General features: G+C 37.2%; 1 protein-coding gene across 2 annotated transcripts in view; it reads right to left on the reverse strand.

Annotated features, from left to right (window-relative positions):
- The window catches only part of DLG2 (discs large MAGUK scaffold protein 2), a 973,962-nt gene that overhangs the window by 566,016 nt on the left and 386,681 nt on the right, over positions 1–21,265 (reverse strand). Inside the window, exon 7 of one of the 2 annotated variants that reach the window (XM_041483662.1) lies at positions 13,141–13,221. The exons of the other annotated variant lie outside the window; for it this stretch is intronic. Within the exon in view, the coding sequence (XP_041339596.1) occupies positions 13,141–13,221 (81 nt within the window). The remainder of the gene's footprint in view (positions 1–13,140; positions 13,222–21,265) is intronic. 2 annotated transcript variants of the gene reach the window in all.

The following is a 21,265-nucleotide window of genomic DNA, read 5'->3' on the forward strand; positions in this document are numbered from 1 at the left end:
GCATATTAACATGTGTCTTCTGTGACAAATTTGGACACCATCTTCCCATTCCCTCTTATAATATATGCAGAGGTGTCAAAGAGTATATGAATATGTAAATATACAGATAAACCAACACTCAGTGTGCTGGGCATCTGTGCAGCTATAAGCAATGTAAAAATGGAGTGTTTATTTAGCTGACAACAAATGTCAGTATTTAGGCAGAATGGATATACAGATAAACCAACACTCAGTGTGCTGGGCATCTGTGCAGCTATAAGCAATGTAAAAATGGAGTTTATTTAGCTGACAAAAAAGAGGTAAATGTCAGTATTTAGGCAGAATGATACCAATTGTCTGAGTAAGCAGAAAAGGGATTAATAAGATTTTATCATTAGTTTTGGTCCTAAGTCTGTCATAATCAATATTTGTTGTTATTTTAATTATGGTATTTGAAACCATACAAATTCAACAGTACCCAAGTTCAATTAAATGAGAAACAGCCTACTCTCAAGAAAAATAAGGAGAAGGGCAACCAACATACTTAATCTGGGAAGATATTTTCCTCAAAATCTAAAGTGTAATTTATGAGGAAGATGAAAATATCAAATATTGTCCATGAGAAGAGCAGCAGAACAGATTAAGTAGTGTGCATCTGGTTGAAACTGTAACATGTTTAAACAAGGCATTAATTAGAATTTCCAGTAGAAGTCCCATTTAGTTAAAATATTTAAGTGCATGGGCTATGTGCACCTGATATGTATGCATTTCAAATTATTAGGACAATTTTCATTAGCAGACACTAAATCAGTATGCTTCGGAGTGCTACAAAAGGCTTACTCCAATTCCTTTTCTGTGTATCATTTGATGCCAGAATTATCTTTAGTTTCTTTTAACCTCTTCACTTTCACAATATCTTTTCACCCAGGTTTGCTTGATCACCTCTCCAGAGTGAAATACACATTTTCTTTACAGAGTTAAACATCAGCAGTGCTAACATCACTCAAGAATCCTTCTGTATGGTGGAATGAGATACACGAATGGGCAAGGAAAAGCCGTGGAGAGCCAGTTTGTCCTGGTTAGTGGTGAGGGAGGAGCACTGCCTGTCTTAGCTCTGTGCAACCCCGTGACAAAGCTGTGCTGCTGTACATGGCACAGCACTCACCTCTGGCTCTGCAACACAGTTTCCTCCAAGAGACCAATGAGAATAGGACATTTAATGTGCTAGCATTTTCTGAATACCCTTTTTCAAAACAAAATACCCTAAGGACTAATAAAGCATTTTGTAGAGAAACAGAGCAGTGGCAATGACTAAGGAAATACTGAAGTCAGCGCAGTTTGACTCTTTACTGACTTTTTGGAACAATGAATGTCAGCATGTTAACACAAGATGGAAACAAATGACAAGACTAGAATTAGCCATCAATTGGAAGGTCTTTATCTCTCCCTATGCAGTATGTATGAAAATCTTAAGCTTTATGACAGCAGTGACTAATTTTAAGTGAACAGTTTACAGCTAAACTAGCAAAGCTGCAGTGCTCAGCAGCACTCCACTGAACCTAGTTTAGTGCACACTGTAAAATTTGTGCTCACTCCACAAAGCTATTTATACTTCCTTCACATCAAATACCTAAGGACCCATAAAAATATTCCTTTTAATCTGTGGCATACTCCTACATCTAAAAAGACATTTGCCACCTGATAAATCTGGATTTAAAGCCGAAAGTACATAAAATTATATTAGATTAAAAGTTATTTCCCTTGTAAGACTCTGAGACACCACTTGTCCAAAGCCTTAAAATCTGCTTTTCATCATGAGTTGCAAGAGAATTGAAGCACAGCCTTCTCAACATGACTGCTACAAAGAGGTTTTCATAATAGCTAACCCCCTCTTAGCTTTGTCTCTCACATTTCTCACTATGGTAAGAAAATCATCCAAAATTCCCTTCCTGAAAAAATAATCTTAGAAATACAAAACAACAGATATGGTAATAGAAAATACACATCTTTTTTATGAAGTTAACCCATTTTTTTCTCATGTTACTTCTGAACCTCCTCTCTCTGAATGACATGTTGTGCTGTGCCATTAGATCTACAGAGCCTTGGCACGTTAGGAATATCCAGCCCATGCCTATTTATGGTACTCAGCCACCATAGACAGATGGTTTGTGTACACACAATCTCACACTGTGCTCAAAGACTCACAGAAAGCCTGGAAAGAGGAAGGGTTTCACTATGGTTAGAACTGTAGGTCACCAGCTACATTTAGCTCAGCATCTTTCAAGAAAGCAATCGACCATTTTCTCTTTCACCTGCAAGTGGAATCCAAGCTTTGTTTAGCCTAAGGCATGCAGGTCTAATAATCCATACAGTCACCTCTTTTCCCACCATTTCCATTGCCATCCTGCTCCTCGTTTGATTTCAGATTCTCAGCTCTGTAAACAAAATGCACAAAAAGTAGAAAACCTCTGCAATAAGCTTGTAATAAGGATACATTACAGCTCAAGACAAATGCTTCAGGCATCAGATTAGACAATTTATAGCAGCTAGGTTTGAATAAGATCAATGCTTTAGTCATCCAGTTTGTCAGCTGAACAAAACTGATAATTGGATGAAGTTCAGGTCACAGTTAACATACTGTAAAACATTCTTTTCTTTTGGTTTGTTGGGTACACTCCAATACAGAAAGTTCATCACTAAAAACTCTGGATTATTCTGCATTACTTCTCATTTCAGGTGACTGACTCAGAAAGGACAGCAGAGGAGCAAACCCCAAATTTGCCTTCTCCCATCAGAGAAATTAAGCCGAACTAAGCAAGTCCTCTACCAATATAAGGTTATATACTGATTTATCTTTTAGAACAGCCAGTCTCTACAAACTGAGCAGAAAGAGCCAGTCTAATTTGAGAGGGTCTCTAAACAATGCTCTGAAAGCCTGTGAGGACACATATTTCTCTCCACTCCTAAGAAGTGTCGCCTAACTTGCAACTGGATAATCTCAGCAGCTATACAAAAAATGAAAAAAAAAAAAAAAAAGGCAAGAAAAACCAGTCCATCAAATTATTATGTGGGAATCATTCAGCTGGTTTGTGAATATATTACACAGCTATAAACACACATTGCTCATTTATAATATGCAATATTCCAGCCTATTCAGTAATATAAAATGCAATAAATCTTGTTGTTATATATGTGACACTTCTTAACTGCCTCCAAATGCCTGCGGGGCACTGTAATATGGAGCACTATGCCAAAGCTGTATCTTACTTTAAATATTTGTTTCACCAACCAAACGCTCCACGATAGAGCTTCATGCTATTCTTTCCTAGAATGAACTTTGAAATGCTAAAATATCTTTATTTGTAGCAATTTAGAAAATATTACAATAGCCTGTTTCCTTACATTGCCATAGCCTGTGCACTAAAATTAGAGCCATTGAAAATAAAAAAAGGAGATGCCAAGGACATGAGTTCTCATGTACCTTTAGAAATTGGAATTAGATCAGTTTTGAGTTCTCTGGTCCACTGATACTGAAGAACCACAGACAGGCACTTGAATAATGAATTCATTGGGTTATTTAACCAGATTATGAGATGCCTAGCCATACTTATAGTTAGGAAGCAATCTGTTTTAGAAGGTCTGAAAATTCACAGAACAGCAAAAACAATGAAAATGTCCTGTGGATTCATTTTCCAGTCCCTTTGCATGAACATGCTGAGCCCCCACTCACAAAACCTACTTCTTATCTTGAGCAATTCATTACGTGAAAAAAATCAAATAATATTAACAAACAATGAGTTACACCATATGAAGCTGTAGGAATGACAAGTTACACAACAGACACCACTGTAGGGCATAGAGAACTTCTGTTTGTCTACTGACAGAAACATTAAGCCAGGATGAAAAGTATGTTTTGCTGCAGCTTATGGGGTCACTTTGCATCAGACCACCCAACTAATTCCTACAAATGAGATAGTGCTGTGTTTTTATGCACAACTATAAGTTTTATTTTTTCTGTCTTTTTAATATTAACTTTGTGATTTCGTGGATCTCAAGTACCACCACAGGTGCACAGATACCCTAAGTTTTCACATACTGTTGCCACATAAAATCATGTGTCTTTAGATACCTGATAGATAATATAATAATACAGAGTATTCCTTGACTGGACAGTATAATCCTTGACTTTTCAAATCTGTGAATTTTTTGGTGTCACCTACTTCAAGACAGAAAAAAACCCTCAGACTACCTCTCCAGCTTTTCCCATGTTAACCAATAAAAGCTTCTCTCTGGATTTAGATGTGGTTCAATCTCAGTCTTGCTACAAATATTGTTGCATCTTTATGAAACACTTCTCAGATAAGTAGAAAACATTGCAATTATATGTGTGTGTGTGTAAAGATGTAAGCCAACTCATTCAATAATAGTTAAAATCTCCAATAGCACTGAAGGCTTATGTGGTAAAGCAGCTCTGCATACTCTAATCTCTCAACAAATACCGTGCCCTGTAAAAATCCAAATCATAGAAAAAGGATAATTTTATCTGATCTCTGGGTACTCTCTGATGCAATTAGAACTTTTTGGTTTTTTTCGTTTAGTAGATTTGGAACAAAGTGCACACTTGTCTCATAACAGGATGCTGAACATGGAAAGGTCTCAGTTGTCTGGGCTTTATGGAATTCAAAGTCTTCATGTCTTAAATTTCTGCAGGCTTTAACTGTGGATTAAAGTAAACTCAGCCATCCTTCACTTGAAATTTAATCAGCAACAATGTGTTTTGTAAACAAGTGAAAAAGTGCTGCTGCTTATTGAGAGTTGAGTGTGAAAGACAGAAAAAATTCTCCCATGGTAAAACCTCCCTCCCAGGTAAGTTAATCAGTTTACTCTTAATTGTTTCTTTTTGTTCTCTAACATCCTCCAAGCTACCTATTGATTCCTATATATCTTTTCAGTACTTTACTGAATAAAGGATCTGAATAAAAATGTGCTTTTAACTGGATTCCAACACAGATAAAATTTTTAACCAAACATCTTCTTCTTAGAGACATAAACACTTGACATTACAGTAAGCTCTACATTTCTCTTGCACAAAGAAATTAAAGAATACTCTTATATGAGGGTCCTTGAAGCATAACTGTACTATAAAGATATCATTTGATCATGATCACTTCTACCCTGTGAAACACTTTTTCAAATAACGTACAAAAAAAATCTCCTTTGTAGCTGTAAACTTCCTATAAACATTTTTTATAAACAATCAGGAGACTTTTGAGTTCACTACAGAAAGAGCATGTATTTCTAATAATATTTAATAGACTATTTACATAGCCATTATTTCACAATTTCCTTGTGCTTTTCTGAATGAAGATTTATACTGTGAAGCGAAGAGAAAAATAATTTTGATCCCGTAATTGGAGAATGAATACATACAGAAAGTCATTAGGACAGCTCACTGAGGCAGCAGCCACCAATGCAAAGTAAAGGTATTAGCAGTACATTTTAAGATAGGACATGCTTCTTTTTTCAGAAAGATTATACCATGGCAATAACTATTTTATCTTAAGCTACAAGTTTAATTATGATTAATTTCTGAATTTATGCTCTGAGCTAAAAGAATTACATCAGTCATTCCCAATGATCAGGGATATCGCAACATTCTACCTGTAATAAATAATAGCATTTTAATGTATTTAATCAGGATGATGTCTTCAGAAGCAATATATTTCTTAAGGAAAATTACCCTTAGATGCAAAATTTTGAAAATATCTGAAAAGGTTGTGAATTCATACTATGACTTCAGGCTCCTGAAGTTTTCAGAATCTGAGTTTCTTGACACTTTACTGCTGTGTAGTGATGACTTCATAAAATTATTTCAAGACTGACCAATAACTTGCAAGATTACAAAGATTTCTGATTTTTAAGTCTTTAGCTTCAGAAATCCTGGGTCAGTCTTTGGGGTTGGGAAGCACTTGTAGGTCTCATGATATTCCACTTAAATTTACTTCAGAATCATAGAATCTTAGAATAATTAAGGTTGGAAAAGACATCCAAGATCATCAAGTCCAACCTTCAGCTGAATACCAGCCAGCCCACCGAACCATATAGCAAATTGTCATGTCAAGTCATTTTTTGAACTCTTCTAGGGATGGTGACAACACCACTTCCCAGGGCATCATGTTCCAATACTAATCCACTCTTGCATTAAAGAAATTTTTTCTAATATCCATCTGAACCTCCTCTGGGAACAACTTGAGGGCATTTCCCCTTGTCCAATCCCTACTTGCCTGGAAGAAGAGGCCAACCCCCACCTTGACAAAACCTGTTTTCCAGCAGCTGTAGACAGCAACTATATGTAACTAAACAACCACAAAATCCCAAATGTTTCAAGTAAAGAAGTTATAATGGAGGCAAATGGGTTTTAGCCCCATCCAGAGAAAATTGACATTAAAAAGAAGTAATATAAATAGGTAAACGCTATGAGACGGAAAATCAACAACAAAAAGGAAGAAGAGTCTGATATCGCAAGCTGACCACATGAACATGTCAACAGAAGAAAGGAAATGCTGTAATTAACTATAACTTGTACTGTCTAGAGATAAGAAATAAATTTCCTCTCCTTTAAAATGGCTGACTTCTTTACACCATCTTTCATCCAAGCTACCAATAAATATTTCCCTGTTTCTGTGAGGCAGATGTTATAGGAACCCCATGATGGTCTCTATGGATGTGGTCGCCTCCTGAAGGAAATATGGAGTGTACCCAGCAGTGCAGTGAGGTTAAGGTTTACTCCAAGGGCTACAGGATGTCAGGACCACACACTGGCTCTAAAGGAGGCTATGGGAATTTAGGCTGACACAAATATTCAGCACGTTTGGCTTTGTTTTCCAAGAAGGCTGGAAGTGCTTTCAGCAAGTGCACAGCTATGCAGGTACCTCTTGGAGCCCTCAGAAATTGCAGGGATTTGTACAGAAGTGACTGTAAGACTGAAACCATCATTACTTCAGGAAACAGTTATAGACAAGTGATCAAACCTTTACCAAATGTGAGCTAAAAAAACGTGAACCAAACGCCCCAACCTCCCCAGTTTTTAAAGTTTATATAATGGAAATGACAACTGACCCAGCACCACAGAGTACAATTATAATTAACAGGAGACTCTTCTGAAAAACGTCTGTGCTGCCTTGGGGAACAATGTAGGTCACAGCATCAATTAAAAGCAGAACAAAGTCTGCACTGCCTCCGTAACATTTAACCCCAAATCATTTTGTTGCTGTAAATTAAACAGTGCACTGCATTGCAATGCATTTCACATCACAGAAGTGAAAAAAGAATAACTTGTTTGAAAACTTATTTCAAGCTCCAGCATTCACTTCACCCCATATAATATAGGCATGTAGTATGGAATACTGACGTTACCAGCATTTTTCTGCTTCTGTAGAGCAGAATTACTATATGTATATTCAGTTTTCTTTTACCTAATCTGAATTTTAATATTAGACCTTTGCAGGACAGCATGTGAGATGTACTTAATTGACAATCAAACCCAGCAGTTTACCTTAAATGCTGACTGCAAAGGAGATAGATACAAGATTATCTAAAATCCTAAGCTTCAGTTTTGAAGCTATAGTGAGCACTCCTCTATGTGGAAGAGTGGAATATAGAAACAAATCACTTCAGGTAAAATGTGTTCATAGGGTCACTAAACAAATTTTACCTAATTACTAATATTAATTGCTAATTTTCTAATACTACATCAAAGATGACTGCCAATAGAAGCCACCCACACAAAAATTTAAGGACATTTACTTTTAAAGAATTGTCCACAGGTGATGTTCTCTTTTAAGATCAATAAATTCCTGTTTCTTAACAACAAAGACAATTTTCAGCAGAATTCAAGCCAGAAGAATGATCTTTGCAATAAAGCCTCTCAAGTGTTGCTGACCTTTATCTTTGTTCATGTGGAAATATTGAGCAATATCTTGGATGCAATTAAGCCTTTTGAAGTTCTATTATCTACTTGAATGGAAGGTGAAGCAAATTCTTCCCAATTTGTGAAAATGAAAGGGCAACTACACTGAGCAGTATCTAACAAGGTTCATGAGAAACCACAAGGGAAATTCCACTGCCACAATAAACAAAGGGAAAACAAATTTATGAAGTGCACCTCCACCTCTTCTACTACTCATGAATAATACCAAACAATGAAAACATACTGCAGACAAAATTAAGACATCCTCATGCCCATGCAGCACTTTCAGCTCAAAAAATTATTCACAGAGAAATAATTCTATAGGGGTATATAGGCAAGAACAAAGACTCATTTCTGAATGTCAGCTGTGGAAAAAGCTAAACAATTATGTTAGTTAATAAATACGTCTCTCAGTAGAGTACAAAGGAAGTAGATTTGTACATCAGAGAAATTCTATTTTAATAGGACTAGGTTTTAAGACTCAAACTCTGCCTACATTCTCATCTGCATTTTCAAATTGCAATAAGGGGTACAGGAGCTGAGTTCCCTCTTCCCTGGTGAAATATTAATATTATGTAAAGAATGCCAAATTGTGATTAGCCTGTTATCTATAGCCAGAACATCTCAGTGCCAGTGTTAAGGACTGCAATTCCATTGTTGAAGGTTTTCAGGAAATCCTGAATGAAAAAGGACCGACCAAACTTTAGTTTTCCATTTGAGTAAAACAGGAGGTAACAGATGCACCCATTCCTCAACAGTTCTCATCAGGACTTCACTAGAGTTTTAGACCCATCATTATTGAGACACTGAATTTCTTTTAGATATGAAGACAAAGGCAGACTTTGCTGATGAATTGAGCAAAAGCCATTAAAATATTTTTCAAAGGCTTCACAATTGAACAATGGACTCTTCCATCCTTGCCTAATTGCAGAGGACAGTCACTTTTTCCCAGGGAATGATATAAGGTAAGTAAGGTGGAAATAAGTGAAAATAATTTATTTTAGGTGCAAGTCAAAGCAGGAAGCTTGAAAAGACATGATATAATGGGTGTAGGTGTAGGAGGGGGAGACAAAACAAAGCTCATTTGAAATATACTTTCTCTAGGAGTTGATAAGTGCACCTATTGATTGTAGGCTAGGGGTTTCTGTTTCTTTTTACCTCCAAGTGTTCTAGAGTGTTATCAGATGAGAACATATCATTCACTGCTCTGAGAATATGTGTAATGGTAGTACAATAATGAGTTAGTTCTATGTCAAACAGAAAGAAAAGGTCTAACAACTCTTCAGCCACTACAATGCTTCTCAAAGTCCTTTGTCATAGAAAGCAAAACGCTATTACTCTTTTACAGGTAGGAAAGCAAAGGGAAAGAGAATGAAGCAAGCTGCCCAAGATGACTCAAGAGGAATTGAAAAAAACATACTATATGTCTAGAACTTCGTTTTAAAGACCACCCAATCTTCAACCAGTTATACAAAATATGACTGAGATATAGATGGCAGACAGCACTGCAAAACATCGAGTCCTCTCAACCAAACCTTGCTATTTTAATCAAAATTTTCCCACTCCAGGTTAAAAAACAGTGAACAAAAATTAATTCAGAAGTTCATGATCTAGAAGAATTCAAACTTTATCCTCCACACATATAGGCCAGGAGGTGGGTGTACTGAGCTTTTTTAATGAATTAAAATGGAAGGAAGTGGGAAGGAAGTAAAAAATAAATAAATGCTTTTATTATGCCAAGTAATACAACTCTACATTTCTCCATTTGAACTACTGACTTGGGAAGGTGATAAAATGCATTAGTTCTATGAGTTTAATCTCCCTCCAAAACACCATGTAACCCCACCTTCCCATGCAGAAGTTTCTTCTGACTCAGCACCTCAAAGGCACCTCAGAGATGTGGAGTTTCAGGCACAAAGCACCATTGGATCATTGGAATCCAATGTACTGCCATATGTAACACTGACAACAACAGCTTGTCTTAAACACAAACGTGCACACCCATTCCAGGAAAGCAGCTAATCCTGGAAACAAAATAGGACTGAAATTACTGCTTTACTTATTGGTTTATCTTATGTTCTCACTTTAAAAACACCTGCCCAGCCTTGGTTTACTCTTACCCTCATTCTGCTCTTCTCTGCTACTGTGAAGAATCTTGTTATTCCCAGTCATCCCACAGGAATATGCTGTCTTTAAGCCACATCTCTCTCTGGAAGAATTTTTCTCCACTCTAGTCTCTTTTCTCTCTTGATATTTATTTATTATCTTTATAAACTGCAGATGCCAAAACCTGGTACAATATTTCCTTCTACAGTCTCACTGTTGCACATACCAATAAAACCACCTCCTTACTCTTAATTTTTAGTGAGGTTTTTTACATTCAAGTTAAAAATACAAGTGCCACTGAGCTGCCTGTTCTTTCCCCTGGAACATTCCTAGCATCACTTATGTCAGCTGTAGGGGTCCCTTACAGTGTGTATGTAATGCTGCCATTGCTTCCTTCTGGCTGTGTAATACTTCTCTCCTAGAGACAATTTTGACAATTTTGTTTGAATGACCTCTGCAGTCTAGACTGTAACTGGATTGCATGATCTGATTGCTGTGTCCTCCTCTTTTTTCCTGGTGTTTCAATCTTAGCATTATTTTCAAATTCTAACATCCAAGAATTCATGCAGCTTTCCAAAGGATTTGTGAAAATATTGAAATATGTTGTACACGCCCAATTCTAAACTGTGGAAGGCTGTGGAGAGAGACTGTTTAAAAGAGGATGCAATTACAGGACCAGGGGGAATGGTTTCAAACTGAAAGAGAGCAGGTTTAGATTGGGTATTAGGAAGAAATTCTTTACTATGTGGGTGGTGAGACACTGGCACAGGTTGCCCACAGAAGCTGTGGATGTCCCATCCCTGGAACTGTTCAAGGTCAGGTCAGATGGAGCTCTGAGCAACTTGGTGTAGTGGAAGGTGTCCCTGCCCAGGGCTGAGGGGTTGGAACTAGATCATCTTTAAGGCCCCTTACAACCCAGGCCATTCTATGATTCTATTTGGTGATTCTATGATCCCTCAAAATTTTTGTGTAAGGGTAATTTCTCATTGATTAATGCTTTGAGATGTCAATCTTCAAGGAATACTATTTTGATAAATTATACTGTTTATTTTGTAGCAGATGAAATGCAAAATTAAATGAAATGCCTTACAAAAGCCTAAATAACACCTAGTACTATTCAACAAGTAAATTCACATTCTGAAATGAAGTTTATCTAGCATAACTGCTTTTCTTTAAAACTATGTTGACTGTCACAAATTTCTTCCCACCACTAATTTTTTCTTAGGTTGCTTCTTTAGCTAAATTCTCCTTAATCATTCCAATATTTTTTCCAGGGCTGAAATAGAACTAGCCTGCTCTGCAGCATTAAAAAAAAAAAAAAAAAAAAAAAAAAAAAAAAAAAAAAGAAAGTAATGGCATGACACTCACATTCCAGAATTTTAAAAATTCACCAACAGATCTTTCCAGCCTCCTTTTTTAAGCCCATAGGTGAAAGTTATCAAGTAATGAGCCTTCTGCTTTACTTATTTTATCACTGGCAGATGTTGTTTAACATGCTTTGAAAGATTCAGTGCTGTTTATACAGTAGGGACACTGGATCTCCTACCACCATATGGGCTTGCTAGGGAGCAAACAGCGCTTCCCTCCTACTGTGTGCCACTCAGTATTGAAGAGGTATCAGAGCTTTTGTTCATCTTTGCATGAATAAATGACATGATTAATTAAACAGTGATTGACTAGCATAATTTCTTGGTTTTGGCATTACAAAAAAACAGTGCAAATTAGTTAATTGACGTACAAAATAAACCAAGAAATAAGCTTTGTCAAACTTTTTTCGAAATCTTAGAAGGCAGAATTGAGTGTCCAGAATTTAGTGTCCAGATATATACTGTAAGAGTTCCTGTCCATTATGCTTGCCACTGAATTCATCCTAGGTTACCACCTTAATCATTAAGTATTTTTGGCCCTTACATTAAGGAAAATTATCTAGACATCCTAAGCCGTTATAAATTGATGTCCAGCTGGCAGAGAGCTGTGCAAGATCACTCAGAATGCTCATCTGTCCTATTTATCCCAGAGTCTTGTTAACCCTGGATAACAAAGTATACCAATCTGGACATCAACAATATATCACTTTAGACTACTTTTACCAGAAATATCCCATTAGTGTGCATTATCTTCATATCTTAATCGGCCTTCTTTTCCTCCTGAGACTGCAAAGGACCCAGCTGGCCAACAGCCAGAATATCAAGTGTCTCACACACCTATTATCATAATGGCAGAAGGTCATACACTGAAAACTGAGCACACAAATGCAACATAAACTAAACAGAGTATTTTGATAACAGAAATTTATGGAGGTTACTATTCTGGTGCAATAGCGACACTTGTACTTTTGTCTGATTTGGAGGGGTTTTTGTACTTCTGGTTTCAATGACAACACCTCTACTGGGAAAATTCTTTGATTAAAAGACAAATAAACAAAAAGCCCCACACCAAATCAAACTTCAACAATGCTTTTTCTATCAGGCTCCCCAGGTCTGAAAATATGCTTAGTCTTCCTGTCGTATATTTTGGTTTGGTCCTTCCTGTAACATCTCAGAGACTGATTGTGTCTCTCAGACTAACAGGCAATAAAAAGAAAGAAATTTCAAAAAGATAAAGGTGAAATTTTCCTGATCACTTGAGATACCAAAGTCAAGACATTCACACCTAAGTTATTTGACCATAAGGACGTCTGGACAATGGAAAGACAAAATCATTTCCAGGGCACAATCCCCCTTCATCTAAAGGAGCCATCCAAACCAGGATAGAAGAACTGTGATCAGGACAGGTCTCTCTGTTGACTACCACGGCAATATTGTTGACTTCCTCAAACATCAAAAGTCAACTCAAGCCACATTGTTTTCCTAATAGCTTACACTGTTTTCAGTTTGATCAGTATGTAGCCAAGGCTTCTTGCATGTCACAGCACCTTGGAAATTATTGAAACATTTGCACAAATATGTAGTTTTTAAAATTTGAAATGGGCCCTTTTGGGTGCAGGGAAGCATTGGTGGAGAAAAATTGGCAAAACTATGAAGCAGCAATTCAGAAACTATTTGCTTTCCTCACTTACTTCTCACAGCCAACTTCACTACTCTCACCTGTGTATTAGTCCATTCCATTTCAGGAAAAGGTCCCAGCTGAAGGCCTCTACCTGTGGGATTTTCTTCCTCCTGGCCTTTCTGGAAGTACATAGAGACATCTACTCAGGACATGTTCCAAACTCAGATTTTTCATTGTCTTTGCATATGGTGTTTAGTTGTGTGGGTTTGCTTCCCAGGTGGGTTTTTTCTGGGGAGTGGGCTCATTTATTCCCTTGAAGCTGTAAATTGGTGTTAATACATGTTGAATTGCCCAGAGGCTTTATTAAAAAAAAAAAAAAGGTATTATATTATATACTATTAAAAATATGAGTGCTTATTATTGGTTATTAATATCTCTGGATTAGCTATTTATCACTGAAGGAAGAACAAGCAAGTTATGCATATTTTACAAGAATTAACACTGTACTACTGTATTTAGGTTAATTTTTAGTATGCAACATCTACCAATCTCTAGTAACTATTAGCAAATGCAGCAAGAAGGCTACAAGGAATAAATAAACATTCTCTTGACAGTCCACCTCTTTCTAGCTATAATTAGAAATAACCCTGTTTCTTCTAAATTTTAAAACCCACTCTAATTATCACTATGAATTTATGAAGTTTAACAGTAGGAGGTTATATATTTGCTTTTAATGAACATCAGGTTTCCAATTTTTTTTTTTTTGTGAAAAAGAAAATCTATAATGAATTCCTTCTCCCACATAGGCATGAGTCAATGCCATTGTAGAAAACACGAGTTCTTAACAAACAACAACAATATGGAAGAGCCCTGCCAGTAAGGAGAAACATAAGGAAAGGATCTCAGTTTTTGTTGATAGCAAAACTACCATATCTGTAGCCATGCATCCAACAGCATTTTTACACAATGTTTAATAAACAAGAGACTAAAAAGAATTTTTACAAATGCCATATTTGTTATGATGCTTATACAATGCTGATCCTCACCTTTTACTAGGTTACTTGAGAGACTTTTTGTTTCTATTTTAATAAAGAATACAATTTTTTAAAAGAATAAAAATCATACATCAGTTTAGGCGTGAAAGGAAATAAAGATCACCTATTTCCAACACCTTCCACTAGACCAGGTTCCTCAAAGGCCCATCCAACCTGCACTTGAATGCTTTCAGGAATGGGGCATCCACAGCTTCCCTGGGCAACCTGCGTCAGTGCCTCACCATTCTCACAGTGAAGAATTTCTTTCAAATATCTAAACCTGCCCTCTGACAGTTTTAAGCCATTCCCCTTGTTCTGTCACTGTAAGCATTTATAAAATGTCCCTCTCCAGCCTTCTTGTAGACCCCCTTTGTGTATAAACCCACTACTTTTTTTGTTTAAAAGGTAACACTTTTTCACTCTTGTCTGCAAGATTAAGTCTTTTTTGACATCAAGCATAAAGCACAGCAGGTATAAAACCACGAGGCCAAGTCATTCAGGGAAGTCTCAAAACTCTGTTACTATAAAGAATGGCTAATAATAGTCAAAAAGCTCAGGGTGTAACACTGAGCTCAGGGTGTACACAGGGTGTATTCAGTAAATAGTTTAAGGAAAAGGGACTTCTGGCTCTGCTTAAAAAGATTAATACTGTCATACAACAACATTTTTAAGAATTGAGGCTTATAGTGATGCTGTCAGTCTGCAGTCATTTAGCTGTGTCAGCTAGGAGCAGAGTCCTTTGAGACATGGGAAAATACTGAGAATGGTTTCAGGCTTAAATTCCCTGAGTCACTCTGGAGAGTGCATTCCCACCTCAGTGAAGTGAGATGAATATTCAGTTGAGTTTACACAGAGAGAATTTTTACATAAAAAAATCTAGAGTAACTTCTTTTACAGTGTAATGGGCAGCTGTGGATTCCCTAACATCACCACCAAGTCCACCAGGAACAACCATAAGGCATTTGATGGAGTCCACTGGAGCTGATGCACCTTGACCACAGCAAGCTTCTGTGTACGTGTATTTGGTTCTGGAGACTTTTGAAAAGAAATGTCTAGTACCCTAAACACACATAGAAGAAATGCCCACCAAGCAGTAAGCATGTCCCTGGACAGAGGAAACACCAAAATCAAAAATACAGAGTAAGGAACACCTCTGCTGAGATCATTAGCTAAGGAGGAGTCAAGAGTGAGGTTCTGTTGCAAAATGGCCTTCATTCAAGATATGAAGAATTGCTCTGTGTAAGGACAAGGGTAATAACTATTGTGCTGTAATCATTGATGATGAGACACCACCAGAACTGTATCATTTTGGGGCATTTTTTTTTTTTTAGGATAAGCACTGAAAAAGCCAAAGAAGATCTACAGATGAGGAGTGTCACAACCTAGGGAAGACTGAAACCAGGATATTACATAAGGATAGTGATCAGTTATTTCCAACTGAGAGAAAAAGCAGGGAAATCACTCCAAATTTGCAGCTATGAAAAAAACTTTTAACTGCTAGGGTGATGAAACATTGAAAGTCTCTAGTCCTTTCCATTTCCTACAGGCTTTGGCTCAATGAGAGGTTTATTCCCTAGTAATTCCAGCAATTTTAATTTGGAACCAGATGATTACTAACCAACTAAAAGCAAAAGGCATGTTCTTCTGTGCTAAGCTAAAATAAAACAAATACATACTTGCTTCCAAGGTAAGATTTTACAATGCCACTAGTGGATTCAGTGGTTGTAGAAATGTAATCCTCTTCATAAAAAACATATTTTGAATAAACTCTACTCAAATGCAAGTAAGGTATCATCTAAAACAGAATTCTTCATAAGCATCAAAGTGTGAGCTAAAAATGTGGCAACCCTAAAGGTGAGACTGAGTTTCCCAAACAGAGCAGTCTCATGTCATCAGATGCATTAAGGTATTGTTTTGTCTCCAGCTGCTTCTTCAAATGGGAATGGGTTTCCTTCTGCCATTTCTGACAGCCATATGCACACCTCAGATCTTACAGGACACCTAAAATAGGACTATATGCCTGTCTTAGACAACTGAATATCACCCCAAAAAGTAATTTTTTATTTAAAGGAAGTCTCTTCTAACAGACATTGTTATTCATACAAGCTATTATTAAATGCAAATATATAGTTTAAAAATTTTGGGGGCTATTGCATAGAAAATCTAAATCTCCTGCTCTTTAACTAAAAATATTTAAAAAAAAATTCAAGTTTCCTAAATGTTATGAACTACTGTAATTCCAAAAATCCAAAATCCAATGAAAGTTAAATACAAGACCTAGAGCTGAACAAGTTTCAGTGTTGAAGTACACCAAATTTAGAAGGATTTTAGTACTCTTATAGTCTGGAAAGCCTTGTTAATCTGTAGATTCGGAAGGATCAGTTTATTGCCATGGAAAAAATTTGTGCCTATTAAATACCAGCAAGTCCCACACTCCAACAAATATTACCTTCACACAAGAACATCATGCAGCATTATAAATAAAGTCAGCCACACCAATAAAAATGAGGAAAAATCAAGTTTTCTTTTTAAAAGTCTTCAAAAAGAAATCTCATGAAAATCTAAATAGTTCCTGCTAATAATATGTAGAGGGCATTGAAGTACTGCTATGCAAAGTAGAGTAATAAAATATGAACATAGGGAGAAGAGATGTGCGAACAAAACTGATAGTATTTCTAAATAAAGCCACGAAAAATTGTTGCGCTCACAGGAGCTTCAGTACACTGAACAGTATCTGGGATCACAGTGCTAAGGTCAAGTCTGTTCCTCATGCCAGTCATGTAACAACTATAGATGAATTCCACAGAACTGAGCATGAGGGGATGAACTTCCATGGTGAATAATTGCTTTTAAACTAAAAATTTAATTTATGTTAGACAATGATAAAAAGGCAAGTTGCAATGAAAAGCTCAAAAATATATAGGAGGCTACAATTTTCTTTTAAAATTTGAGTCATTCTTTTTATCAATTTACAACAGAATAATGAACAGCTGATAGCACATTGGAGACAAGTCCAAAAATACTTTTAAAACAGGCTTGTGAATGAAATGAAAATTCAGGAGCAGCAGATGGGTTTAACTGCTGTTAAATGCGGAGTGGTTTCCAAGAACATGTTGTATGTAATAATAAATAGCCAGAGACATAAAGTTTCCCCAGCAGTTTAAATCCTGAGCATACAAGCTAAGTGAGGGTTTTCAAGCTTTGGCTCACTGCAACATCCTTACATTTTACTCTTGTCTACAGCAGCAAAAATGCTTGTTATTAACAGTGTGTGCCAGCAATGAGTGCAATTACAGCAGCACTGAGCACAGTTTTGCAGGCAGGCAGGTTTAACATAGGCTTTCTGAAACAAGAATAGTTCTTGGCTCTGCTTGGAGGTTAATCACATTCAGCACCAGGGTATCCATTCTCACAGTGGATGATTATGCCAGTGTACCCAGTGCCTCAGTTTGTGCATACGTTTTACATAATAAACATGTTAGAAATTGCCTCCCCTTCCAATTCTTGATCTGGATGTGGGCACTGGGATGACGTACTGCATCGAGGGTTTCTGCAGTTATGCTTTGATTGCCCCCATGTCTCATGCCCTCTTGGACTTCAGCAAAAGTGGAGTCCCAAATGTCCAGGAAAACAGGCAGCAACTTTTTTGTTTGTACCTCAACTAGTTCTGGCTTCATCTCCTAATCCATCAAAAAGTGGTTTTATTAAGTGACAGCTGTGATTAGGTTAAAGCTTCTACACTTGCTACCATGTATTCTTATACCTGACTGACACAAATACTTGTGACACAGAATGAAACTGGAACTTTTAAACTCACAGTGACGCACAGAGTCACAGAAGGAGAAGGGTTCAAAAGAATGAGTGCAACTGGCAGAGGATAGAAATCTACATTGGGATCAAACCCAGAAAAAAATCACTGTTGCTGTCTCCTGTTAGTCCAATTGCTTCTGTAACAACAAAAGATTTGTGAGGAACTGTGGAAAAGAGAATCACTGGATTCAAGGAAGCCTCTGGAGTTCAGAGCAGATCTACACTACAATATACATGTGTTCCTGCTCTGATGCACCAAGGATGATTCTGGTTAGCTACTCCATAATATCAGTATCTGCTTGATACTGTCTTGGATGAACTCGAGGGAAAGGATTATTAGGGGAACAAATGACAGAAAAGAAAGGTGAGGAACCAAATGAAAGAACTGTATTAGAAAAGAGGAGGGATGCCAGGCCTTCATGTGTGCTACCAAGCATAAGCTTATACTGTTGCTAACCTACTACTTTTCACTGCTGCTCTAGAAATCATGATTTCTATACTTTCATTGCAGAAACCATTTCTTTTTCCAACTAATTCTTTCAATAGAAAAACAGAAGATATGACTATCGCAAAACCACTTCTCTCTAATCTTAATACTATACTTCATTCATGAAATGGATAAAATTAAATCAGTCCACTGATGCTCATGTGGCATTCAGGGACTACTTGTTTCCCAGGGATCTTCTAAGAGCTTTTTTTTTATCCCTTGTCTGATACCTGCTGAGAGGCTTACAAATTAAATTGTTCTGTAGTCTAGGAAATTCAGCCATTAAAGTAACAGTCCCCAAAGGATGCCTTTCATTCCAATCCAAATATTAATGGTCAGAAAACATCACACATGTAAGCTAACATCCTTTTGGTCACTCCAAGAAGTATCTCTGCTAGAGGTCATTTGGAGAATCCAGAGCCATGGCTTCTGTCCAACACATCTCAAATGAAACATCCTTACTGTTGCTGTCAAATGGATGCAAACAGAGTTGTTTTGTGTGCACCCTGTTCTGATTGGTCGGACCTGCTGCAATGCTGTAGCACTAGTACTTCTAGAAATGGCTGAATCGCCCAAAAAAAGGAGGCTGAGAAACATGCTCAAGCCTGGACCCTCATTATCCTCATTGTTAGATGTTACATGAATTCCTGGTTGCTCTGTTTATTTCCAGCTAGCTCCTTCCAGGAAAAAAAATTGCTCTAGAAGCCAGACTCATGTAGTGCAGACACGAGTAAGCACCTTCTGTTGCACAGTGTAGACACAGCCGCTTTCTCCTACCAGAGGCGCACAATACCATTACCTGAAGTACAAGTACCCAGGAATTCAAATTATATCAATTATGTATTTTTCTTTTCCCATTTGAAAGTGTGCAGAGATTTTAGGGGTGGTTGCTGGCAATGCAAACACACGCGTTCACAGGTTTCTCTTAATCAGAGCTATCAGCAGCAACCACTTCGCTGGAGGCACACTGGAATTTGAAAGTGGTGACTAGGGAGCACCACTGATTGCTGATTGATTTTGCAATGGTCATTCTGAAGGGGTGTTGTACATTGTTTGACCAGCCATTGACACAGGGAATTGTGGGGATAAGAGATTACATGAATAGAACTAATCTTCACTGAAAAGTACGTAAACACACTCTCAGTAAAGTGTCGTCTGTTCTCAGCTATTGCTCAGCCTTTTGTACTATTAGCACAGAAATGGATCATATACATGAGCTCCTTTATCACAGAAGCATTTTCTGATATAGGCTAATTATCAAGCACAAACATATGGGACTGTAGGGCTTTTCTTTGGCCTAAAAATGTAAACAAATAAAGGTCTGGGTTTTTTTCTGGAGAGCCATATTTTTTTCCTAACAACCATCATAAGCCTCTTTTGCATATTATACCATGGTATATTCTGCAGGACACCAGTCACTGATACTGAAGCAAATTCAATGTGTTTTGCACCTTCTCTCATGAGTTGTTCACTCTAAATGACCCTCATTTTATTATATTTTTTTCTGTAACATTTTGGAAATTATTGTAATGTCCAACTTCTATCTGCTCCAGATACCTTTTCCAAAATTGGTAATGAGTGTTAAATATGTGCCACTGCCAAATGTAGTCATTTTCCGGTGTCTTACCTTGTATCTGCTCTGGCAGCCTCTGTGCATGTCTCCTTCGAGACCAGACTGGTTATTAAATTCCAGTTATTAGGAAACAAATTTAGGCTCAGGACAATTTTTTTTTCCTAAAGCTTTGTCAACTGCATGAATGATTTTGTCTACAAACAGCAGCTCTCTTACAGATTTATATGCAGTTCGTGAGTCATAAATTTCATAAACAATAAAAGTTTTATTTGTGAAAAAGTGAGTATTTCTACAAGCATCAGTTTCTGGTCAGTACTAGTTGAAACTGGTTTCCCAGAAATAAGAGCATGAGATATTTGCACCCACAATCTAAAGCCTCCTTCTTTATTACAGCCAACTGTTTGGTCCTTATCACCTGTACTGCCAAATCCTTTTTCAGGCTTCACAGGGTAGAATAAGAGGATTGAAAGAAATTTAGCATTTCAATTATGGAGATAATAGGTGAAATAAGATCCTCTAATTCTCTCAGCTTCCCAAACTCTGTAGTAAGACTAAAACATTAATGTACCTCTGTTGCTCTCCCCTCAAACAAACCATGTGCATTGAGACACAGATGTCAGCATGGATCAATGAGATTGAGTACCAGTACCCCCAAAAAGCAAATCTATCATATAACAGAGCTAGTTCTGCTCTGACCCAGCAGCCTGCTCTGTTCCAGAGAGCACCTGGTAACAGCTTTCTAGCCTTTCTTGGTCCTACTGTGAAGCTATCACAGATGTGTCTCCTGATCAAAGATTTTGGTTGTCCAGCACAATTCAAATGATAATGGTAAGAAAAAAAAATATGCCAGGGGTGGAAAAAGCATTAATATAATGCTTTTCTAAAGTATCTATTGATATATTGATATATCAAGCTCATAAAATTTATCTGGCAAAAATTTTGACTGAAATATGTTCCCCTTCTTTTTGTTCTTACCAAAGCTAATAACTGAGCCTGCTCTGATAGTCCTTAGGAAAAGGGTAATTTACTGAAATGTATGAATGGGAGACTGTACCATGTCCATGTCTCCCTATGCTTCTGGAGACTGTAACCATGCTCATCAGCTGAGATGATGGTGTGTATGCCATTTTAGTGCCAGAGAAAACTTTCTGGCCCTCAGCTGTCACTGGAGAAAGTCATGGGTTTCCTACCCATGTAGGTGACATATCAACCACAGTCATACTGGGGGATGTATGGAATGACATTTAAAATGCTGATAAATATCTGTGTCTTGGCAGGTTTGTTATCCCTGGAGAATATTTTTCCAACCTCCACTCTGC

Source organism: Pyrgilauda ruficollis, unplaced genomic scaffold (assembly GCF_017590135.1).
Source record: "Pyrgilauda ruficollis isolate IOZ18807 unplaced genomic scaffold, ASM1759013v1 scaffold60, whole genome shotgun sequence".
Classification (NCBI taxonomy): domain Eukaryota; kingdom Metazoa; phylum Chordata; class Aves; order Passeriformes; family Passeridae; genus Pyrgilauda; species Pyrgilauda ruficollis.